Below are 23,099 nucleotides of genomic sequence, written 5' to 3'. Positions count from 1 at the left end.
AGAAGAGGGCGGGCAGGATCCAGGCCTGGGCCACAGGTCACAGGCCTCCGGGTGCAAGTCTGCGTGAGGCCTGCTCCGGGCAGACCTGGGCCCAGGCCTCCTGGCCTCTACCAGGGAGTGGAGAGGCCACGCCCTCCCAGTGTCCCACACCTGGGCGAGCAGAGCTGGGGGCAGGGAGAGCAGGTGACAGGGGAATGGGATGCGCCAGTCCAGCCTCACCTCCAGCTCAAAGCCCCGAGAGCAGCGGAATTTCCGGGAGCAGTTCACACATTTCTCCTGGGGGGTAGAGGGGGGTTGCAGAGCGTCAGGTGGTCCCTGGGAGGAGGCCCCAAACCCATCTTCCTTCCGGCAGGCTGACAGCTCTCCTATCCCCGACCAAGGTTCCCGCCCGACAGGCCGCACCTCCCAGCTCTGAAAGGCAGCTGCCCTCCCCTGGCCCTGCAGCTCACCCTCAGGGCCTCTTACCCGTAGGGACTCGGCATGGCTGTGCAGGCAGCGGCTGGAGCCCGCCGTCAGGACTCCCGACAGGCCGAAGAGCGAGCGGCCAGGAGCCTCCAGCACCGGGCCTTCCAGCGGCACGTGGTTCACCTCAGGCTGGGAAGTGGGGCAGGAGGCTTGGCTCAGCCCAGCCCAGCCCAGCCCACCCTCACCTCAGGGCTGGGCTATCTCCAGGAACAGGGGGCTCCCAGACGGAGGAACTCCAAAGAGAGGGGGCCTCACGGTCAGGTCTCCTTGTCCCCACAAACCTGGCCGCTATGGTTGTAGAAGACAAGCCAGTGAGCCGGGCCCAGGAGGGAGTTGCGGTGTCCGCCCCTCTGCAGGGTTTCCGAGGAGAGCGCCTCCCCCAGGACCACATGGTGTCGCACTGTGTCCGCATCCTGAGGGAAGGAGAAGCTCAGGGCGACCCAGGGCGACCCAGGGCCCTGGATGTGGCTGGCATTCCACCCATCGTGCCCCTTTGCGCCCCCCCCCCTCCACCTCCGTCCCAGTGACCTCACCAGGCTGCTGTGGTTGCCCTGGGCCTCCAGAGAGTGATTTGTGGGCACAAAGATGGTGTAGGCGGTGGCAGCCTCAATCTGAGGCACCAGACTGTAGTTCTAGGGACAGGGGTCAGGGTCAGGGTCAGGGAATGGCATAATCGCATCATCACCCTGGGTCCTGACCCTGGGGGCCGGCCAGCCACCTCCACACCTGGGGAAGGGCGCCCCTGACCATGAACTCCCCTCTCCCCTCGCCCTCACCTGCAGCAGCTCCCGGAAGAGGTGGAAGGCAGGCACTGAGTCCAGCTGCTGCAGCAGGCCCTGCCCCCGCGGCGCGTCCTTTCTGGGAGGCAGTAGGACCTGTAACAGAGCATGGGGGCTAGTGAGCATGTCACTGCCCTCAGCCAGCCTGGGCGGTGCCCTGGGCACACTCCCCGCCACCATACCTGGCTGAGGATGTGTAGGACACCGTTGGTGGCAAGGAGGTCAGCCACGTCCAAGCTGGCATTCTGCACCCAGACTTTCTGGAAAGCAGCAGGCAGAGCTCAGCCACAGTGGACACAGGCAGACACGTAAGAGTGGGTGTAGCACCAACAGAGAGGCTGCTGGGCACACAGGCACCCACAGGTGGCCCTCAGCCTGGTCCAGACACCCTCAGACTCAGGAGTAACCAGATGGGCACACGGACCTTCAGCAGGGCCCATGCATGAAAGGGGGGTGTGTACACACAAGGATGGACAGACAACCCCTGGCAGGCAGTCACTGCTAGACCAAACACTGCCCAGCCCAGCGGCAAAAGTGTCCCTGGCACACCCTCCGAGCCCAGCCCTGGGCAGGGCGAGGGGACCCCAATCTCACCCCCTGGGGTCCCTGGTCCAGGAAGCCTGCAGTCACTCAAGTTCCCTCCCATGCCCTAGACGGTCCCCCCTTCTGCCCAGAGTTCACCACATACCCCACTGATGTTGTGAATCTCCCAGCGTGTGGTGGGGCTCAGGGTGGCCACCTCCTGCCCGCCCAGCCGGGCCAGCTCCTCCTCAGAGAGGGCCCCCTGGAGAAAATGGGCCCTGCGGGGATAGTGGGGGGACCACGGGACAGATCAGTGTAACCTGCAGAGACCTCTGGGACGGGGCTCTCCCCAGGGGTGGACACATGCCAGGCAGAGAACCCCGGGAGGAGCTGGCCTCACACAGAAGCCCCCTCCCAGGGCCCGACCCTGGCTGCCCACCTGACCAGCTGTGGCAACATCCTCGGCTGCAGCCAGAAGGCCTGGTCCTCAGGGCTCAGCCTGTGGATGGCAGACTCAGAGGGCACCAGGGCTGTGACTCGGCTGTCGGCAGGAAGCGTGATGCCAGCTCTCTGTGCATGCCGTGTGCAGAGGGACGGGAGGAGGGTGAAGGCAGCCCCCACCCTGAGATCGCCTGCTCCCAGCCTCCAGGCCTGCCCCCCGGCCCGCTAGAGAGATGTGATGGGGCACCCGTGTCCAGGAGGCCTCCCGGATGTGAGCCCCACCCAGCAGTCTGCCCCGTCCTACCTTAACCCACTGGTAGAAGGCAGAGAAGTGGGCATTTGCCTCCAGCTCCTAGGGGAGGGAAAGAGCTGAGGCCATGGGCTTAGGGACAAACCCGAGCTTCCCTCCCCTCCAGGGACCCCAGCACTGCCCCTTCCCCAGCACAGGGAACCACTCACCCGGAAGATGTCTCCGTAGCAACTGAAGCCATCACCCCCATAGCCAGGGGGGCATGTGCAGACCCGCTGGCCTCCCCCCACTGCCTGGCAGGTGGCCTGGGGTGGGGGTGGGGCAGAGAATCATGGCCCTCCATTTAGCACCCATGTGGCAAGCTGGACAGCACCCATCCTCCATCTCTCTGTCCACCCTGGCCACCCATCCTCCTACCATCCGCCTTTCCAACCACTTGTCCCCACCGGTTGCCTCTCCAGCCGCCCCGGCTGCATTGCCCCTGGTGTGCCTGGCCGCTCAGATCACTGTGCATTTGACATCACCCACCCCGTCACGATATACGAGTCATGGAAGCCCAGGTCTGGGGAGGCCTGTACCCTCAGGAAAGGAGCTAGCTGGCCAAAGGTGTGGCTCCGGGAAGCCTCCGGAATACGCCTCCGGAATACACCGGTAGCGGCATGGTGGCCTCAGAGCGAGCGAGATGGGGGACAGCAAGGAGCTCAGAGTGACCTTGAGGGAAGTGTGGAGGGCGGGCAGTGGGGGTCAGGGCAGAGAGCAGGCTGGGCAATACTGGGCCGTAATAAAGAGTGAAAGCTCTATCCTGTGGCAAGGGGGTGACACAGTTTGGATTTGGGGTTTAGAAAGATGTCGGTTCTGACCAGAGACAGGGATACCCAGAGAGCTGCAGCCGAGGCCCACCCCAGAGAGACCCCCCAGGCTCCAAGCCTTCTCACCAGGTCATGGCAGCCACCGTTGCCTGCCCGGCAGGGGTCGATAGGGCTGCACGAGTAGCCGTCCCCCGCGAATCCCAGCTTGCAGGTGCACCGGCTCTGGAGAGGGGAGCAGAGGGCCTCATCTCACCAGGAGCACCCCCTTGGCTCCTCTGGGAGGCCTGGAGCTCCCCCAGCCCCACCGTGGAGAGCTGTGCTCCAGATGGGGAGACTGAGGCCCGGAGGGAAGACTGGCTCTCGGGATGAGTCCGGTAGTGATGGCATCGGCAGGGAAGTAACCATGGAGACCCTGCCAGGACTGCTGGGGTCAGCGGTATGGGGTGAGCGGATTGGTGTTTGCCAAGGGCAAACCCTCCTCCCCTGCTCAGCAGCTCCGATCCTTCCCACTGTCACTTAGAGGCCTGTCCTCACTGCAGGTGACTGCCTGGTGAGACTCCCCAGATCTCAGCTGCCCTTGTTTGCAAGTTGGGGCATCTCAGCCTTACTCCAGCCCTCAGGTCTGGACTTGAAAGCCCCTGGTGGAGTTTGGAGCTCAGTGCTCATGCACATCTGAGCTCTCACTGCGAAGGCCCCTGGGCTGGTGGCTCAGGCCACGGTGGTGTGGGAGGACAGGGAGCCCAGGATCCCTGCACAGCCCTGGGCCGTGAAGAGGCTGATCCTGAAGCAGCCAGGCCTGGCCTCCCCGCTGGCGTATTAGATGCTCTTAAATGCCAGTTCGCCCTCGAGTGTATCAGGCCGAAACGCTTTACACGGAAGGCCCCCAGTTCTGAGACGCTGTGACGAGTCTGAGATTGCCATGCCCATGAGTGTAAAGATTTGGGGCTGTCATTCCCCTGGGGCAGAGGTCTCTTCCTGATTTGCTCAACATCAAATTCCTACGTTTAGAACAGGAACTAGCATGGAACAGGCTCTGGTAACACGTGGGAAGCCGATGAGTGAATGAATGAACTGACTGCCGGAGACGCTGGCCCCAGTGCCCAGTTAGAGCAGAGGACTCACTGGTTTGGTTATAAGAGTTCTTTATCCCTGAGAGACGGGAGTCACAGCCTCCGATTTGGAAAAAATGCTGCCTAGACTGGCCCTGGAATGCGCTTTCCATTAAAACTCCGGGAGCCGTGCCCGGCCTGTGTGGTGCAGCTGGTTGGATGTTGTCCCATGCCCCAGGAGGCCACCTGTTTGATTCCCGGGTGGGGCACATGCCCAGGTTGTGGGATCGATCCCCAGTAGGAGGCGTGCAGGAGGGAGCCGATGTTTCTCTCTCATTGATGTTTCTCTCTCTCCCTCTCCCTTCCTCTCTCTGAAATCAATAAGAAACATTTTTTAAAAATGTTTAAAAATCCATATGCTCTAACATTATTTTAAAAAAACAAAACAAAAAATCTCCCGGAGCCTCTCATGGCTTCCAGCACATGCCTGATGCTTCCAGGTCGTACGACTCAGTACTTCAGATCTGGTTCTCATTTGTGTCTGAGGCTTGAGACCCTGAGCTTCAGTTCTCGGAGGGGACATTCCTGGAGTCAGAGGGGTGTGGGGAGAGGACCCAGGACGGATGTCCCCCACCCTATGCTGCTGTCCCAGGCCGGTGTGCCTCACCTGCCCGGGGCCCACGTAGCTGCAGAGGGCGTCAGCGTGGCAGCCGCCTCGCGTGTCCAGCTCACACTCGTCAATGGCTATGCAGACACGGCCGTCCCCGCTCCAGCCTTTGTGGCATGTGCAGTTGTGGGTGCCCAGGGCCCCAGGGACACACTCGGCCTGTGAGAGCCACGGATAAACGAGTCAGGGCTGCAGGGCAGAGGGCAGAGGAGTCCCTCCTCCCGCCCCTGAAGCAGGACTCAGGGAGTGGACAAGGAGACTGACGTTCTCTGAGCAGCCACCACGGTCGGGGCGGGAGCAGGGGTTGCTGGGTGCGCAGGAGAAGCCATCGCCCTCAAAGCCATCGAGACAGAGACACCTGGGGGAGGGGGAGGGAGGGGCCTTCAGTGAGCCTCTGGGCGAGGCTAGAGGCTGAGCAGTGAAGTCATGGACGGGCAGAGAGGAAGCTCGAGCCCTCACCTGGCGATGCCCCCCTGGCTAACACAGCGGGCGTGCAGGTGGCAGTTCTGGGCCTGCTCCATGGACCCACAGTTCCCTGTGGACTCGTTGCAGAAGCGCCCGCTGAAGCCAGGGGCACATGTGCCACTCTGACACACACCCCCACTGCCTGGACGATTGTCACATAGACCATGGACACAGCCGCAATCTGTAGGGAGGAGAAAGGAGCAGGGAAACTGAGGCAGGGGCAGGGCTGGCTGGGAGCCAATGCCGTTGGGGGAGTGCTGGGAACGGGGCAGCACTCGGGCTCACCAAGTCAAAGGCGGGCAGAGGAAATGAGAGGGGCATTTGCTGCTTTCAGTCACCCCTGCCCCCAGTTCCCCCACCCAGTTCTCCTCTCTGTCTGACCAAAATCCCGGATGCTTTAGATTAAACCACGGTTCTCTTACTGTCCGGGGTGAAGGAGACATCGACTTCTCCTCCCCCGCTCCTGGGGCTGACCCCTTCCTCCTGGGCTCTGTCCCCTTCCTGGGGTCCCCAGCCCCTCCCCAAGCAGAACCCTTCTCTCCCTGGCAGGCAGCCGGGCCAGGACACCCACCTTCCTGGCACTGGGCTCCGTGCTTGTTCGGGTTGGAGCAGATGTGGCAGGCGACGCCCTTGTAGTCTGGGAAGCAGAGGCAGGCCCCGTTGCCCAGGATCCCATCGCTGCACTGGCGATGGGCAGGAGCAGGGTCAGACACGGGGAGGGGTCTCCACATCCCCCCCAACACCTGCTCCTACGCTGACTGGGCTCCCCTGGAAGACCTCTCCGCATCTTCCAGGTCACGTGCTGCCCAGAGCTGCCCCCTAAAGGGCTCCAGGCCTGGAGGCTTCACGGTGACGCCTGCCCAACCTAGACAGCTCCTCGGCCCTTCCCTGGCCAGGCGTAAAGTAACCCCATGTCACGAAGTGGCGAAAACAGGCCACAGAAGAAAACCTCTCACAAATAGCCTTTAGGAAAGTAGATATAAACAGCTATCAGGTAATTCTTTCTAACTATAATATGACTCCACTTCCATGCCTCGATGTGAGGAACCGGAGGCCAGATAGACTTGGCTCAGACACACAGCCAGTCACCGGCTGCCTTGGAGAAGTCTACCCCCGGCCCACCCCGCCCCATCTCAGCCGGGGGCAGGGGACTCACGTTGCCTTTGCCATAGCAGGGGTTGGAGAAGCCCCCAGGACACTGCGCACAGTCAGGCCCAAAGAACCCTTTGCAGCAGTCAGGTTTCTGTAAGAGATGGAGCGTGTCTGCCCCATGCCACCCCCACTGCCCCAGCTGCTGCCGCCGCCTGGCCCCTTCTCTAGAGCAAGGGGGTGGTGAGGCCCCCCTGGGACACCCCCTCTCCACCATTAGGATGGCACATCTCTCTGAGGAGGGCAGCCGCTCCGCCCAGCCTGGGGGCCCCGGGGAGAAGCGAGTGCCCCAGGTCACCGGGGACAGCGTGCCCGCCCAGGCTCACCAGGAAGGTCTGGTTGCAGTAGTGGGCGCAGCCCTTCTTCAGGATGTTGAGCCCAGTAGGGTCATGGGTGTAGACACACTCCTCGGGGGACAAGTCCTGGGGTGGGCCATGCCAAGCCGGTCAGCAGGTATGGGTCTCGGGCAGCCTTGGGCATGAGTCCTCGGCTCCCTGGGTCCAGCACTCCCACCCTCGGCAGGGCTGAGGGGTGCTGAACCTCCAGGTCCAGCCTCACCTCCCAGCCCCAGGGCCCCACCCTGACCCCGGGCACTCAGGAGTCCACCCTCAGGGCTGGGCCAAGCTCTGCTCACCAGCTTCACGCTGTTAGGCGGGCAGGTGCTACTGGTGTTCAGGGCGTGGCAGTCCACACAGGAGCCCTGCGCAGGGCACGGGGAGGGGGAGAGCGTTAGTCCTGGTTTATGTGTTCAGCCTACCCTAAGAAAGTGGCATGGAGCCAAGGGCTGGGTCTGAGACAGAGGCAACAGCAGGAGGGCCAGGAGATGGCGTGTGGGCAGAGGGCAGACAAGAACCAAGGCCCTGCGGTAGGAAGGAGCTTAGGGTGAGTGCGAGGCTGGGCCTGGGCAGGGAGGCTGCAGACAGGGGCGGAAGATGCAAGAGAGGCCTCAAAGGCATGAACAGCAGCCGGGGCCACCACCAGTCCACCCTCGGGGGTGACCCCTCCACAAGCAGCACTGGGTGGGTCTCAGCACGGCCGGCTGTGCGGCGTGCACTCACCACCACGATCTTGTGCTGCTCCTGGCTGCAGTGCTTGGGCAGGATGGGCAGGATGGTTGGGGGCAGCAGGATGCCCTCCAGCATGTGGATCACACCATTGGCAGCCGGCACATCCACCCTCCGCAGCGGGACGCCCTCGGGTCCCAGCAGGATGCGCCCCTGCGGCAGAGCCCAGTGGGTAACAGCAGGCTCAGCCCCGCCCCTGCCTCCGCCTCCCCTCCCTGCTGTCCTCCCTCCCTTCTCCTGGGCTACGCTTCCTGCCCTGGCAACACGGCTGCAGCCTCAGTGCCCTGACCTCATGGTTTCTGCCAGGGAGCACCCCACCCACGTGCTCCCCCTCCTCCTCCTTGGAGCCCCCCCAGCCTGTCGGGCGCCGGGAGCAGGATTTGATCTGTGCTGCCGCCCATATGACCCCCACCAGGGCCTGCTGGCCACAGGCTTGGAGCATGAAGGCAGGTCTGAAAGAGGCCGAATGACTGGCCACTCATCACCAGCCCCTCCGTTCGTTCCCGGTGCTCCTGCCCTCACCTCCACGGAGATGTTCACAGCCAGGACCTGGTTGGCCATGGTGAGGACGCGGCCCTTGGAGATGAGTTTCTCAACCATCAGCTGGGGCAGAGGAGAGGGTGGCCTTAGGCTGGGCACTAGCCACACACCTTGGGGCCACACCTGGTCCTTCCAGGTGACGATACTCTGTGGTCTAGTAGTCCAGACAGGCAAGGAAAGGAGAAGGGCCCCTGGGAAGGCTGGAGCCCACACACAAACCCCCGACAGGCCAGCCTCGGGTGCAAGCTGGCCACCCTCTGGGAGGAAGGCCCTCACCTGGCCATGGTCGTAGATGTGGTACCTCACCAGCTCCTGCAGTTTGGAGAGACCCTGGCAGGGGACAGAGGGCTTGGCTGCTGGAGGCCTGGTAGGGGAGAGGGCAGCCCTCATGCCCCCCATGTCCCCGGCCCCTTCTTCCCGCCGAGCTTACTGCTGTGAAGAGGTAGATCAGGCGGCCGTCACGCAAGCTGTCCACAGCCTCATTGCTTGGGGCAAAGACTGTGAAGGGCCCGGGCCCGTCCAGGATGGAGGGCAGCCCACAGTTCTGTGGTGGTGGGAGGGAGCTCAGGGAGGCTGTGTGGCCAGCCCCCACCTCTGAGCCCTGCCTGGGAACTCCCACCAGGAATAAGCGGTAGACATCAACAGTGGGACCTGCAGAACCTCAGGATGGTGACGGGCAAGTTCTAGGATGGGGACAGGGGCAAAGGCCTGTGCCACTCCAGAACCTCAGGTCACTGTGAGCCAGATTCCGGACAATAAGGGGCCCTGGCCCAAAAGATCAGACAGACTAGGACCTTTCCCCCAAACTCACCTCTAGGATGGTTTCAAACCGGCTGAAGGCCTCCGTGGAGGCAAGGATCTGGCCAATGGTTTTCTGTAGGAAGGAACAAGCATTAGGGCCTCAGAGGAGTCCTCAATGAGGCTGCTTCAGCTCAAGGCAGCTCTAGCCCTGCCCAGCACCACCTCTCTACATTCTGTGGGGGGTCAGAGGTCACCCAGTGGCAAGGGTCGGGGGAGAGGAGGACACTGGCTTGCCTGGGGGTCAGTCGGGAGCTCCGGTGGGGGCTGCCACCGCAGGACAGTGACGACGTGGAAGACGCCGTTAGCTGCTGGGTAGTTGGCCTTGTGGACGGTGAATGTTTGCTGGGGCAGGTCTTTGTATTTGTAGGAGTATTTATGCTGAAAAATGAGACCCCGGGCTCCGATTCCACATGCCAGCCCCGGGCCTGACTCTGTCCCACCTCCACACCTTTGCTGGAGCCGTGTCCTCGCACCTGGGGCTCCTTTGGTCCCCAGTCCCCCCTCCTCACCATGAAGTGGTTGAAAGTGACAGTGATCTCCTGCCCCGCCAGTGTCCACCACCTGCGTGTTTGCTGCTGGGTCCTCAAGTCCTCCAGCATGTGCTGCCCGGCGATGATGTGCTGTCTGCACAGCTGCTGGGCATAGGATGTCTGTGGGCACAAGGGGATCGAGTGCCTAGGGGACCTGGGGCAGGTGGTCCTCTTCATGCCACCCTGCTCGAGCTACAGAGGGGATCAATGCCTCCCAGGCCTCAGTTCCCCAGAGGGTACAGGCCTGGGGCAGGGTCCAGGAAGGAGGCAAGGGCCACGGCCAGCTCCTCAGTGGGGAGGGGCTCACGTTCATGGTCCAGGAGATCCTGGAGGAGAGGGACGGCACCAGCACGGTGAATGGGCCCGATGTGGTGAGGATCTCCCGGCAGCCCTGGTCTGGAGGACAGGAGAGGGTGCGTCAGAATGGATCTGGGGAGACCCTAAGGGAGCGGTTCTCAACCTGTGGGTCTCGACCCCTTTGGGGGTCAAACAACCCTTTCACAGGGGTCGCCTAAGACCATCGGAAAACACATATATAATTACATATTGTTTTTGTGATTAATCACTATGCTTTAATGATGTTCACTTTGTAACAATGAAATTGGGGGTCACCACAACATGAGGAACTGTATTAAAGGGTCGCGGCATTAGGAAGGTTGAGAACCACTGCCCTAAGGCATCAGTCCTTGGTTTTGGAGAGCTGTGCTAGGGGGCACTGGATCCAGGTCTAGGGTAGATGTGGGCCCCAGGGTCTGGGGGACTAGCTCCCACCTCCAGCGTGCACCCTCCACAGACACTCTGCCTCCATAGTACTTGGGCCGAAAAGCAAGCTACGTCTGCAGAGTCCGCCCTGCAGGAGAGCTGGCTCAGGGGCGAGGCCACACACCCAGCATGGCGAGAGCGGTTCTCAGTCCCAGGGTCCTGGTCGCGCTGGCACTGGTCTTCCGCACCTCGTAGAGCAGGTGTCCGTAGCAGGCATGCCCATCCCCCACCTGGTCCTCCTTGCACACACAGCTAGGGGGCAGAGAACTGATCAGGGCAGAAGGTGGGTCCAGTCCCCACCTCCTGGCCCACCCCCACCTGTCCCCACAGGGCCTTGAGCTGAGGGTGCACACCTCCCCTCGCCCAGCCCACCCTCTCTGCCCTGCCCGGGTGCCCACCCCTAGGCCCCTGTGCCCACCTGGTCTTTCCATCAGGGGTCACCTGGCAGGTAGCTGACCGGTCACAGGAGAAGGGGGAACAGTAGGCAAAGCAGCCTGCAGAGGCGTTGCCGTTGATGCTGACCAGGCCTGGCTTACACGTGCAGGAGGCCTGGGCAGGGCCAGAGGGTGACATCAGGTCCGCGAGGACGGCTGGCATCTGCCACACCCACCGAGCTCTGCTCGGTCCCCAAAACCGCCCTCCGAGAAGAGGGTGTCGTTCTCTCCCCATTTCACAAATGGGGCAGCTGAGGCTCCCAGAGGCCCTCGACTTGCCCAGGGTCCCACAGCCAGTGTGCTGGGTGGACGGAGGGGCTCACCTTGCCGGGCCCCTCGTACAGACATAAGGTGGAGTTGCTGGGGCAGCCACCATTGCTGGTGCTGCACGGGTCCTGGGGCAGACACACTGTCCCGTCGCCATAGTAGTTCTCGGGGCAGCGGCACTGTGCCTGCCCGGTGGGGCTCACTGAGCACTGGGCCATGGGGGAACAGGGCGATGGCCGGCAGGGGTCAGGGGCTGCAGGGCAGGGAGAAAGCCCAAGTGAGCTTAGCTCCCAAGAGCCTGTCTCCTCCACAGCTTCCAGCGGGATGGCTCAAAGAGGGGGTGAGCAGGCTGACCCAGACTCTGGGGACAAGCCCCTTTCACCTCCCTCAGGGACAGCTCTTCCTCCCTATAAATGGCCAGATGGCACGTGCTGGTTTAAAAGGACATCCTCCCAGTGCCTGCCTACCCTGCCCCTGCGTCACAGTCTCACCTTGGCATTCGCTGCCCTGCTGGGTGTAGGGAGGCAGGCACCTGCAGGCGGGGGCCTCGGCAGAGCACTGGGAGTTGCGGGGACAGTGCAGGGCCTGGCACTCGGGCAGCTCTGCGTGGAGAGGGGAGAGTATTGCAGTGGCCGAAACCCCAGGTTGGAAAGGAACACGGGAGCAGAGGTGCTCTGCCCAAATTGCTGTGTGACTCTGGCCAGCGCCCTGCCCTCTCTGAGCCTCAGATGAGACCTCCCTCTCCCCCTGACCAGCTGTGTGCCTCTCCTACTTAGAAAGAAATCAGGGTGCAGAAAGAGTTCCTGCTGAGGTTCAGGCTTCATCTGTCACCCAGTCGACCCCTCCTGTTCTGGCCACCAAGGACCCGCTGCCCTGGATGTCCCCGTAGCACTGCTCACCTTGGTCACAGTGGGGTCCAGTGTATCCAGCAAAGCACAGGCAGCTTCCATCCCCGAGTGGCCCATGTCTGCACACGCCATGCACACAGCTGCACACTGGGAAGAACACCCAGGGACAGGTGGGACCCTAGCCTCCCCCAGGGACACACAGGACATCAAGCCCCTGCCCCTGCATTTCCAGAATTCAGCTCCAACAGGCACAACTTCGAGTGCAGAGCTGTGCGGCAGGACTACAGGGTGGTAGGAGCCCAAGGAGGCACCTGGCCCAGGCTGGAGGCTCAGGGGGGCTTCAGAAGGCCCTCCAGGAGGCCCCCAAGAACCTTGCAAGGGCTGGAGGTGTGATGAACCAGTTTGTGTCCCTAGAGGGGAAGCGAAAGGCTGGGGGGCTGGGAGAGAGACTGGTGGGGCTGGTTGTAGAGCTGGGTCTCCACAGGCCCCCACAGGGACACTGGCCGGCCCTCCTGCCAGAGCTCACCTGACTGACAGGCAGGCCCGAACCGGTTGGGGTCTCGGCACTCCTGGCAGGCGGAGCCACTGAAGTTTTCCTGGTGGAGGAGCACACCCAGTCAGAGCGGCCCCTCCACGGTCCCCCACCCCGCCTGCCCTACTCTCACCTGGCACACGCAGGTCCCATTCCTGTCTATGCCATCCAGGCAGGTGCCACGGCCGTTGCACGGGGTCTCTGCCCCTCCAGGGCACTCTGTGGACCCCCATCCAATAAGTCAGCTGTGGTCTAAGAACTCTAGATCATCCCTGACCCAGCAGCTCTTGGTGGCCCCTCCCCAAGGCAGCCAGAGCCAGGCGGCCAGCTGTGTTGGCTCAGTAAGTGTCCATTAAGTGAACACGGTGGAGGGGAATGCAGGCAGATGCTGCAGATGGGGAGCCCAGGGCTGGGGTGTTAGGAACTAAGTGAGGACCCCTTGCTGTACCATAGCACTGGGAGCCCCTCATATCACAGCACTGGGACCCCCCAATACCATAGCACTGGGACCCCCCAATACCATAGCACTGGGACCCCCCAATACCATAGCACTGAAACACCCCTGTACCATAGCACTGGGACCCCCCCCACCGTACCATACCGTAACACTGGGACCCCCCAATACCATAGCACTGAAATACCCCTGTACCATAGCACTGGGACCCCCCCCCCACCGTACCATACCGTAACACTGGGAACCCCCCTGTACCATAGCACTGGGACCCCCCACCACCGTACCATACCGTAACACTGGGACACCCCTGTACCATAGCACTGGGACCCCTCCCACCGTACCATACCGTAACACTGGGATACCCCTGTACCATAGCAATGGGACCCCCCCCCACCATACCATACCGTAACACTGGGACCCCCCCCACTGTACCATACCGTAAGACTGGGACCCCCCTGTACCATAGCACTGGGACCCCCCCCCCACCGTACCATACCGAAACACTGGGAACCCCAGTAGCCAGGGCAGCAGGCCTTCTGCACCATGACCTTCCAGCATCCCATGCTGCAGCCACTCATGGACACCAGAGAGCCCCCTAGCTGCACCTCGTAGCTGAGGATAAAGGATGGACAGGGAGGTGGGCAAGGGAGTAGGTAGAACAGTAGGCAGGGTGGTAGGCAGGGTGGTGGGCAGGGCTCCCAGCCTGCAGCCCCCACCCCAGCCTCCTGATGTGTAGGTTGCAGTGTTCCTACTCCACCTCCCCTCTATGTGCCGGGCCCAGAGTGGAGCACAGGGCCTGGCACACAGTAGATACTCAATAAACACCACCTGCCCCACCCTCTTGCTTGTTCTTCTATTTTCCCCACTGGAGGACCAACAAATGTGTAGATAAGTGAGACCCTGCCAGGCCCGCCCGGCCCCTCCTGTCCCCCTGACACCCCACAGGATGACCCTGAAGTGGGCAAGGATGGGGTGGGGTCCACACCGGCAGTCCTGCGATATCTTCTCCGGGAACTCACGTAGCCAGTCCGAGGGACACTCCCGCTTCTTGATGGCGGGGCACACGGTGCAGGGTATGTGAGTGACCAACTTGGTCTTCACATTGCAGAGTCTGGACCACACCTGGGCCACGGGTGGGATTTGGAATGAGGGGCCTGGACCCTGGACCAGTCCTGACTCTGTCCTGACCAGGCAGGGCCTCGCATCCCTCTCCAGGCCTTGGTTTCCCAGCTGCTTAGTGGGGATGCGATGAGGACAGGGAAGGCCCCGAGACACGGGGATACCTGCCTGTCACGGTTGTGACTGCCACGGCATGTCCCTATGTCCACAGCCGCATACCTTTGCCCAGGGCCCCGCAGGCATGGCCGGAAGTCTCAGAGTCTATACTTCCGACACGAAGAGAATCTAGCCACTTAGTTCCACCTCAACCCATTCAGATGAGGAAACTGAACCCCCCAGTGGGTGGCCCTTGCTCAGAGCTACCCAGTGACAGCGTGCAAATCAGGGATTAGAACCTGGACTCTCCACCTAGTGCTAAGTCTCACCTTTCACTTAAAAATAAAACAGTAAACAATGTGGCTGACACTGGGAGGGGAGACCTGTCCCCACTCTGCTCCGAGCATATCTGCACCTGTTGCCAAATGACCCTCCGCAAGCCCAAGGGACCCAGGAGCCTGCCCAGACCCGGGAGGCTGGCTCTCGGGGGCAGGCATGCGAGGGCATCTGTCATGTTCTGGGAGCCCTGACCCAGGGCCTGGCTCACGGCCCCACTGGCTGGACCCAGTGGTCCACTGTCCATCATCAAATGGGCAATGCTGGCGGTGAGGGAGCTGAGAGGAGCCAGGCTGCAGGCCCAGGCAACTTCCTGGAGGAGGTGACAATTGAGGTAGGACCTGAAGGAGGCAGGAGACTTGGCCGAGGCCATCGAGGCTCAGTTTGTGTTTTAAAGGGCTCTCTGGCTGCTGCAAGGAAAACAGGTGGGGGTTGGGGGGAGAGGCTGCCCGCCCCCTGAGAGTGCCAAGCCCTGCAGCCACGTGTTCATATAGCTCCTGCAAGCCCCTCCCTGGGGCTGCCTCTACAGCAACTAAGTCCCAACAACCGACAGCACGGCACCTCAGAGGGACGGAAGCAATGTGAGCGGGAGAAGGGGCCACGGAAGGTGTGCTTGGTGAAGGGGGAGCTTGGGGAACGGCCTGGAAGGCTAAGATGTTTTCATCTAGAAAATGCTGACCACACTGGTCCAAAGAGCACAGGACATCTCTTTCCTAGAACACATCAGGGATGTGGCCTCTCAAAGCGAGAAGAGAAACGGCCTTTTGCCGCCGCTGTGATTTGCCCCTTTCCGCTCGAGCCTCTGCGGTCTGCAGAGGGAAGTTGCTGCGAGCGGCCTCAGGGCCGGGAGTGAGGTCTCATTCCCCACCCCAGGCTGGGTCTTTGCTGAGCCAGGGAGCGGCTAGGAAGTTGGGCAACTCCAGGGTTTGGCAGCTGCTGGCTCAGGGCAAAGGCTCAGCAGGCAGCGGGCTTCCCGGAGGGCCACCTGGACAGCTCGCTGGGCACCGCTGCCAGGTTGCTCATCTCGGGCCAGCTCTTAGAGGAACGCTGGTCGGCCCTGGAGAGGGGCCTTGGGCAATGAGAGCACACGGCCCTCGCTCTCTGCCCAAATGGCAGGTGGATTCGGGCACAGGAGGAGGCCGGAGCCCTGTGTGCTGGTGGACACTCATCACAGGACATCTCATCTGTGAATCTGTGGGAAACCACACTCCTCCTGGGACCCCACAGGCAGGCACTCGGGTCCTCCTGCGAGGTGGCCTGGAAGGAGCATCAGCGGCCCCCGCCCCCAGTCTCACTGTCACTGCTGGTCCCGCTGGGCAGAGTGAGGCTGGATCACATCCAAGTGCTGACTCAGATTCCCTTTTTCCTGGGGGCACCTCGGGATCTGCCCGAGCCAGGCGGGTGCTGCCCCCTCCCTGCCCAAATCCAGAACTAATTTTGCAATGTCTGCTTCCCACAGAGACGCTGCTGGGGAAGTTGAGGACCTGAGGTGCTGAGTCTATTGTGAGAACGTGGAAGAAATTCCCCCAAAAAAGTGGGGGTCCAGGGCCCAGAACTGAAGTCCCTCAGAGGAAGGGGCCCCCAACCTGCTTCCCCTGCCTGGATCAATGCCCCTCTGCCTTCAAACCCCGCTGGGGACCACAGCACACTCCTAGCACGGAGGTGCGTGGCCACAGACTGTGGAAGGGACAGGTGCTAAGACCCCCTCCCCCCGGAAGCCGGCCGTGCCTCTCCCGGCTGACCCGCCCCTCACTGCTGTGTGACCCAGAGGCTATCCCTTCCCCTCAGAGCCTCAGTTTCCTACTATTTAGTGGGTCTCAACAACACAGGATGCTGAGAGGGCTGAGTGGCTGACAGTGTGTGAGGAGGCCTGCAATGCTGTGTCCCTGTCAACAAGAACCCCGGGCCCTCTTCCCTGGCCCAGGCTGGCCGAGCCCCAGCCCCGGAGTCCAGGCTCAGAGGTGGTCAGAACCCTGGGTCTCCAACAAGGAAAAAGTCCCGTCTGAAACCCCTCACTGACCCGATCCCAGAACATGAGGAAGTAGCAAGGCTTTGAAATCCCTTGCATTGTGCACATGGGGAAACTGAGGCAGGGAGGGAGCAGGAAACCACCTGCACGAACAGCTTGTAACCCTCGGCTCTTCCACCATCACCGTCACCTGTTCAGCCTCAGACCTGCCCGTCCCCATCCCTGACCTGGCCCTGAGCCTGGCGAGGTCCATTAGCCTCTTCCCGGAGGGACCATGAGGAGTACAAGAGAAAACGCCCGAAGGTGGCAGGGGCCTGGGTTACCATCCTGATGCTGCCTGGCACTGGGATCCTGGTAAATCCTTCCTCTCTCCTGACCTCAGTCTGCCTGTTAGTGATATGGGGACAGAAGCAGCTGCCCCGAGACCAGATGAACTTGGCCATGCAGGGGAGGGTCCCTTTCCTGGAGGCCGGCCCCAGCCAGGTGACTCTCTCCATACTTAGGATGGAAGGCTCTTCCAGAAACTCCAGTTGGGACAATGTCCCTATTATGGGGCCTGGGGGGCCGCACAGGGGCAGCCTGGAGGGTGGGATCATATGGGCCTGAGGGCCCCACACCAGGACCCCTCTGCTGCTCCCACACTGCAGGTGGGCGGGGAATTGCAGGTGGTGGCCTGGGGCACAGCCGAGCTGGACTGACCTGAACACCATCCTTGGGCGTTGGCTTCCTCAGGTAGAGAACAGGACCCACTGCCTAGGGGCGGGGAGAGGTTGAGGGGATAACACTGGGTGTGCCAGGGCGGTGTGCTCAGTAAACGGCAGTTCCTAGGCATGACGGTGTTATCATTGGCTGCCATTTACCCAGATAAACTGAGGTCAGTAGACCTATTCTGCCACTGGGCACTCTGGGGGTTGGGACAGGCACACACACGCATAACACATACCCACCACCCGCACACATCTGTGCCACGCGAGCCTCTCGGTCAGCCCTGCGAGGGTTAGAAATCACAACTCTAATTTTCAGGCCAGGGACACAGAAACCGGGCCTCAGTCCGGGCTGGAGGGCAGGAAGACAGGCCTGGCTCTGTGCCTCTCACCCTCAGGCTTGGAAGACCTAGGGACAGCTGCCCACACCACACCACACCACACGGCAGGCTGGCTGGGCACCGTTAGAGCAGAGCAGGCTGCCACCCCAAGCAGCCACACACAGAGCTCAGCCTAAGGAGATGCTCAGGGAAGGTCAGACATGTACCAGCTGCTCATATATCCCCAGACCTGTGTCCGACCTGTGTACACTCCCTCCCTGCTCCCACCACTGGCCAGCAGGGCCTGGGCACCTGGATAACCCCCTGCTACTGGCTCACACTCACCTTCTGCCCCCCGATGAGGCGGGAGCCTGCTAGGCAGACGGCCAGGAGGCAGAGCAGGAGGAGGCCCCGGGGCCCTGCCATGGACAGCGGTGGCTGGCAGGCACACTGTCCAGGACAGAGCTGGGGCAGCCTGGGAGGGGAATGAGCTCTGGGAGGCAGGCACAGGGCGGGCAAGTGGGATGGGGGCGGGCACTCGCTTTAAAAGCAGCCTCGAGGCCCCGCCAGCTCACCCCCACAGGAACCCGCCAGGATTTCCTCCTGCCTATCAGCAGCCTGCAGGCGGAAGGGAAGGTGCTGGCTACTGACCCCTGCATGGTTGGCCTAGGCCCTGCTAGGGCTTCCTGGCCCCGGGACCTTCTCCTGGCACCACAGTCTCCAAGTCCACCATTAACCACGAACCTGGGGTCTATCAGAGGCTGAGAAACAAATCCAAATGCAAATGCACACCACTCTCCACCCAAGCGTCTGCAGAGGGCCTGGGGGATTCAGCCCCTGAATCAGGTTTATGTGCATCAACCTTTCCAACTGCCGAGGGCAGGAGCAGGCCTCGGACACCCTGCCAGGCTCTGTGCCAAGTGGACAGTGGACCACTCCTCCTCTCACTTGCCCCAGCTACCCCTCCGACTAGTCCAGCCCCAGCCTTATCCCTACCCCTCCCTTCTCTCCCCAGAGCCTCTGCATTGCTCTGCCTCCCGATTCATCCATCTGTTCTCCACTCAGGAGCCCTGCTCTGCACACCTGTCCACGCCAGGCCGGCCTCCCTGACCTCTGCGGCTCTCCCTCACCCTGTATCAGCCACGTCAAGCAGCTGCCTTGCTGCCGTCACTCCAGATCTACTCTCAGGGAATGACCTCAAGGTCCAGTCTTAGCTGAAAGGTCACCAGCTTTCATCTCCTCATAGCACTGGCCACAAGCTGACCCTGGTTTATTTCATTTTTTGTCCCCTGCTGGAATGTTATGGGAGAACAGGGACAGGATCTGATTGGTTACACAGCAGAAGCTCAATACAGATTTGCGGAACAAATGAATGAATGAATGAATGAATGAATGACGGTGGCCACTTTCATTATCCCTGTTACTGGTGGGGAAACTGAGGCTCAGAGGGGGCTAGGTAACTTGTCTAAGGGAGATCAAATCCCACGACTGCTGCCCAAAGAGCGCGCCCACCCGACACTGCACAGCCTCTCCCAGTAGGTCAAGTCCTCACTGGGCCAGGCTGGTCAGCTGTTAACATGTTGGGCTGTGGGGCCTGGGACAGTAGCCCAGGTGGCGAGGCCTCCGTGTGCCATACCTGGGAATGGTGCACCCTGCCTCTGGGGTCACTGTCCTGTTTACAGAGGACTGAGATAAAAGAGGCAGGTGGCCATCTGTAAATGCCTTTGATAATGGCCTGACTGGGGGAAGCCTTGTCCCCTGCCCCCTCCTACTCATCCTCAGCAGGCTCCCACTCCCTCTACCAGCTGGTGGGGACACTGGCCAGTCTGTGATCTGGCTGAGGAGGTTCAGTGGGGAGACCCTTTAGTGGCTCCCCCAACACCCCGTCTTCCTGAGGGCGATGGGTCCTCTAGGCCAGGATCCCCAACTGCTGGCACCAAGGAAAATAGAGCAGAAGCAGGCCTGGGAGCCAGGGTGGCCACTCCTCACTCATCTCCTCCCTGGTCCTCCCCAATGGCCCTGCACCTTGGGGACTGAGGCTTCTGATGGGACCAGGATGAGAGGGGGAGGCAAGTGGGCTTAAGAGCCCTGCTCTGGAGTAGGTAGAAATGAGTTAAGGAGGGGCACAAGGGCTGGGTCCCAAAGAAGTCCTAGGTTTTACCTCAGCAGGCTCCCTGAGAATCCCACTTTCAGGACATGAGCAGACGCAGATGGGCATGGGTCTCCTCTCCATGACCCCACCTGGGCCAGCTCCCCACAGGCCTGCCCCCTGCAGACCCCACAGTAAAGAATCCCGACTCTAGGCCTTACCCTGACAACAGGCTGCAGCCTTTGGTGGGGTTGGCCAGGTGAGACATCCCAGACCTGGAGAAGGCAGAAGGGCAGTGAGCCTGTGTGCCAGCCATGCCCGGGGGTTCCGCACTCACTTAACTGAGGCTCATGGTTTAGCCACAGCCCAGCCCAGCCCAGCCCTGTCCATAGGCCCCTCGCACTGCCCCCCCAGCCTCTGGCCCTGGGAGAGCCTCTCCCTTTGCCGTCACCCCCTCTGCCTCTCCTCCCTCCTTCCTTTCCCCTAATACCTCACCTTCCTGCGTCTCTAGGGGACCCTCTCTCCCTCAGGCATGTCCTGGGCCAATGCCCCGCTGGAACCCCAGTGGACTCTGAAATAAAAGACCCAGACAGTGTCACACTCTACTTTATTGGAATAGAGAAAATAGGCAACAGGAGCCACACTCGGTGCTGGCAGCTCCAGGTCCCCTGCTCCCATCCCGCAGCCCCAAGGCCTGGGGGCTCCCGCCCCCACGGGGCTCTCCTGCTCGTCTGGACCAGGAGAAAGCAGCCTTCACTTAGGAAAACTGCACAGGGTGGGAACTTCCAATGTGCACTTTGCTGCCAGCTCAATGATAAGCAGCAAACCCTGACAACAGCAACATCAACGAGACTGGACTTGACATTTCAGAAGAACACGTGTAAGGGAATAAAGAGGACTCACGACACCCCGTGTTCACAACAGTCCTACAACAGAAGCTAGGCACTGCTGCACCTGCCATGCACCACCAGGGGCAGGCAACAGATCCACGGGAGGCCGATGGCACAGGAGGCCCTGGAGGGGCCGGCACTGTCACTCCCGGGATTAGAAAGAATCAACTGAACATGTATGTTCACATTCTGTGGGAGGACAGTCAAATGAAGGTACCAAAAGGAGGAGAAATCATTTTTTAAAAAAAGAAAGCTTGCTTCCCCACACTGAATGGACGCCCATGCTGGACACCAAGGGCCCTGGGCTAGCCAGTGAGCTCAACAGGCAGCTCCCGGCCGCACAGGGCCTCCCACTGGCGGGCCAAGAGTGAGATGAGCTTCTCTCGGCTCTCGGCGCTGGGGACAAACACCTGCCACTGGACCTCGCGGCCCTGGCCGGCTCTGGCTAGGCCATCTGGCACCTCCCCAAAGTGGTCCAGGGTGACGTTGCCCATGAGGTCGTGGCCTTGCACATCGTCAAAGACGAGGGTGAGAGCCTGCGGGTAGGTCTGGTAGCCCATGAGCACACGGTCCAAGTCCCGGACGCGGCGGCCATCGTCTAGCCGGTACCGGTCCCTCTGTGGTGGCTCTTTGGCAAACTCGGGCAGCGGGTAGTGGACAAAGTCCTCATCCAGGAGGAAGATCTCGGCACTGGTGAGCAGGAGCGTTTTGGGGCGCAGCGTGCCCCTGCAGCGCCCAGGTGGCGGTGTGCCCACCTGGAAGGCCTGCACATACAGCAGGATGCTGAGGGCCGGTGCCTTCCCTGGGTCCGCCATTGTCTGGGCCACGGTGAACGTCAGGTCCCCGACCTCCTCCTCACTGGGGTAGGTGAACTTGACACGGCTGGCGTGGACTAGCTCGTAGTTCTCCATCTTCCCTGTAGAGAGAGATGCCCACTGGGCTGGAGCTGGAACTGTGGTGTGTTACGAGTGTCAGTGGCCACAGGCCACCAGAGGCAGGCAGGAGCACTCCAAGCCCCAATGCCCAGGCAGAGACCCACAGACCAGCAGCCCAGAGCAGGTGCGTCTACCAGATGGTTAGGGGTTTGCTGGGATGGAGACTCTGCCATGGGAAACCCCAGCTGGCTGAGCGGGACAAGAGAAAGTGAGGAAGAGAGTGCTCCGGGCGTACTGCACCCTCGGGGCTGGTGAAGCCAGATGGCCTGTCTACAGCTTGAGCGGGGCGGGTACCTGTGGTCTTGTTCCCAAACTCAGAGTAGAAGTCCTTGTCCACAGGCTCAGGTGAGGGCGTGCGTTCCAGGGAGGAGAGCACGGCCATGAGGTGCTGAAGGAAGCTGTGTGTCAGGTAGCTGTCCCGAGTCAAGCATGTCACCACCTGCATCGGGGAGCAGCCTGTGGGAGAAGGGGCTGGTCACGGTTACAGGCAGCTGCTCCCAGCCCTGTCCTTGCCGCTGGAGTGACCTCCAGTCTCTAGCAGGTCAGCCTGGACCTGGAGACCACACAGCCAGGGCCAAGGCCCACGTGGGAAAGCATCACGGGGCCTCAACAGAAAGCCACTTCTCAGGCCGGAAGGGCTGTGACATTATTCTGGAAGGGGACACAGAGGCATTAGGGAAAGAGCTTAGTCTTCTCTCCTCAGGAAGTGTGAGTCAGAAACATCCTGCCTTAAGCACAGGGCCCACTTGGCCTGCCTCCGGCACTGCCCGCACTTGCTGCTCTGTCCCTCCTGCCCTGAGCCCCGGCCGGTGAGTTCTGCACTCTCAGCAGTTCCTGAAGCTGCTTCCTCCTGCTCCCGTGAAGGGGCTTGTGAGCAGATGACCCTGCCTGCGATAACGCACCCACAGATGGAAGGTGGAAGCCCACTGGTAACACTGGCCTTCGCTAAAATAGGACAAAGCAGTGGTCACTCACCCGTCAGCCGGAAATACTGGTCAAAAAGCCCAACGTTGACTGTCTGTAGGTCACTGAGTTTTAAAACAAAGCACTGGGAGATGTGGAAGGGACTGTTGTTGTAGTCAGTGTTTTTCTGATGCCAGAAATCTATGGAGAAAAGGGGGGAGGGGGCTGTGCCAGGCGAGCATGAGGGGCCTATGCACAGCTGAGTCCAGCAGGAATAGGTCCCCTTGGCTGGCCTGGGCAGCTGAGGAGCACCATCCCCCCTCCACACACACAAGGCCTCATGGGCAATGTGACCTAGAGTCTGAGCCGTGCCTGACTCAGTGGAGTCACCAGGAGCCCCCCCCTGGGGCTCGGAGGGGCAGAGCTCCTCCATCCCTTATCATAGCTAGTGCCCAGGTGCTCCCCAGGCCCTGGCTTGGAGCCTTCATGTCTGACCCTAGGTCCCTCATGACAGTGTGGGAGGGGGGGCCGTGTCACCCCCACCCCCAAGGGATTCTCAGTCCAGTGCAGCCGAGTCACTGCTGAGGCCACACAACAGGCCCATCTCCTGGGCACAGGCTCAGCTCCCGGGCGGCAGCAGCCCTGGTGCCTACCCTGCAGGGGCTCAGAGAAGTGTTGGCGGAGGCCGTCGTGCAGCACGAAGTACACGGCCTTGGTGGAGAGCAGCATGCAGGCCGTCACCTCCAGCCCCGGGGTCTGGTAGAACACCACCGAGGACCACATGAGGTGCCTCAGCTCCTCGTTCTCCACCTGGACACAAAGGGGCTGGGTTAGGGCTGCAGGAAAGCAGGGCCGGGCAGAGCACGCAGCTTCTCTTCCAGACCGCGCCTGAAACAGACCTCAGGGCAGG

General features: G+C 61.5%; 2 protein-coding genes across 7 annotated transcripts in view; both read right to left on the bottom strand.

Moving 5' to 3' along the window:
- The window catches only part of STAB1 (stabilin 1), a 28,911-nt gene extending 8,876 nt beyond the window's left edge, over positions 1-20,035 (bottom strand). For 2 of the 5 annotated variants that reach the window (XM_005862346.2, XM_005862347.2), the window contains exons 1-37: positions 17,718-17,915; positions 17,048-17,101; positions 13,814-13,950; positions 13,325-13,440; positions 12,508-12,593; positions 12,369-12,438; positions 11,894-11,989; positions 11,486-11,596; positions 11,051-11,247; positions 10,712-10,842; positions 10,418-10,545; positions 9,839-9,927; positions 9,511-9,651; positions 9,236-9,379; positions 9,012-9,074; positions 8,631-8,744; positions 8,477-8,530; positions 8,183-8,263; positions 7,655-7,813; positions 7,231-7,296; positions 6,923-7,018; positions 6,604-6,690; positions 6,019-6,130; positions 5,442-5,628; positions 5,247-5,340; positions 4,983-5,141; positions 3,393-3,488; positions 2,667-2,762; positions 2,512-2,559; positions 2,206-2,336; positions 1,933-2,044; positions 1,427-1,504; positions 1,242-1,340; positions 999-1,097; positions 747-878; positions 466-594; positions 220-276 (exon numbers count right to left, since the gene is read on the bottom strand). In XM_005862346.2, coding sequence (XP_005862408.1) covers positions 220-276; positions 466-594; positions 747-878; positions 999-1,097; positions 1,242-1,340; positions 1,427-1,504; positions 1,933-2,044; positions 2,206-2,336; positions 2,512-2,559; positions 2,667-2,762; positions 3,393-3,488; positions 4,983-5,141; positions 5,247-5,340; positions 5,442-5,628; positions 6,019-6,130; positions 6,604-6,690; positions 6,923-7,018; positions 7,231-7,296; positions 7,655-7,813; positions 8,183-8,263; positions 8,477-8,530; positions 8,631-8,744; positions 9,012-9,074; positions 9,236-9,379; positions 9,511-9,651; positions 9,839-9,927; positions 10,418-10,545; positions 10,712-10,842; positions 11,051-11,247; positions 11,486-11,596; positions 11,894-11,989; positions 12,369-12,438; positions 12,508-12,593; positions 13,325-13,440; positions 13,814-13,950; positions 17,048-17,101; positions 17,718-17,798 — 3,930 coding nt within the window. In that variant the 5' untranslated portion in view covers positions 17,799-17,915. Of the gene's footprint in view, positions 1-219; positions 277-465; positions 595-746; positions 879-998; positions 1,098-1,241; positions 1,341-1,426; positions 1,505-1,932; positions 2,045-2,205; positions 2,337-2,511; positions 2,560-2,666; positions 2,763-3,392; positions 3,489-4,982; positions 5,142-5,246; positions 5,341-5,441; positions 5,629-6,018; positions 6,131-6,603; positions 6,691-6,922; positions 7,019-7,230; positions 7,297-7,654; positions 7,814-8,182; positions 8,264-8,476; positions 8,531-8,630; positions 8,745-9,011; positions 9,075-9,235; positions 9,380-9,510; positions 9,652-9,838; positions 9,928-10,417; positions 10,546-10,711; positions 10,843-11,050; positions 11,248-11,485; positions 11,597-11,893; positions 11,990-12,368; positions 12,439-12,507; positions 12,594-13,324; positions 13,441-13,813; positions 13,951-17,047; positions 17,102-17,717; positions 17,923-19,682; positions 19,737-19,956 lie in introns of those variants that run through there. The other 3 variants (XM_005862350.2, XM_014536519.1, XM_005862348.2) reach the window with 3 other exon arrangements.
- Positions 20,036-20,051: 16 nt separating this feature from the next.
- Positions 20,052-23,099, bottom strand: part of NISCH (nischarin) — a 31,414-nt gene continuing 28,366 nt past the window's right edge. For both annotated transcript variants that reach the window (XM_014536520.1, XM_014536521.1), the window contains 4 exons: positions 22,843-22,999; positions 22,262-22,390; positions 21,581-21,742; positions 20,052-21,267 (listed from right to left, as the gene is read on the bottom strand). In XM_014536520.1, coding sequence (XP_014392006.1) covers positions 20,657-21,267; positions 21,581-21,742; positions 22,262-22,390; positions 22,843-22,999 — 1,059 coding nt within the window. In that variant the 3' untranslated portion in view covers positions 20,052-20,656. The remainder of the gene's footprint in view (positions 21,268-21,580; positions 21,743-22,261; positions 22,391-22,842; positions 23,000-23,099) is intronic.

This window comes from Myotis brandtii, unplaced genomic scaffold (assembly GCF_000412655.1).
Source record: "Myotis brandtii unplaced genomic scaffold, ASM41265v1 scaffold164, whole genome shotgun sequence".
Lineage (NCBI taxonomy): Eukaryota > Metazoa > Chordata > Mammalia > Chiroptera > Vespertilionidae > Myotis > Myotis brandtii.
This window is presented reverse-complemented; position numbering and strand designations above follow the sequence as displayed.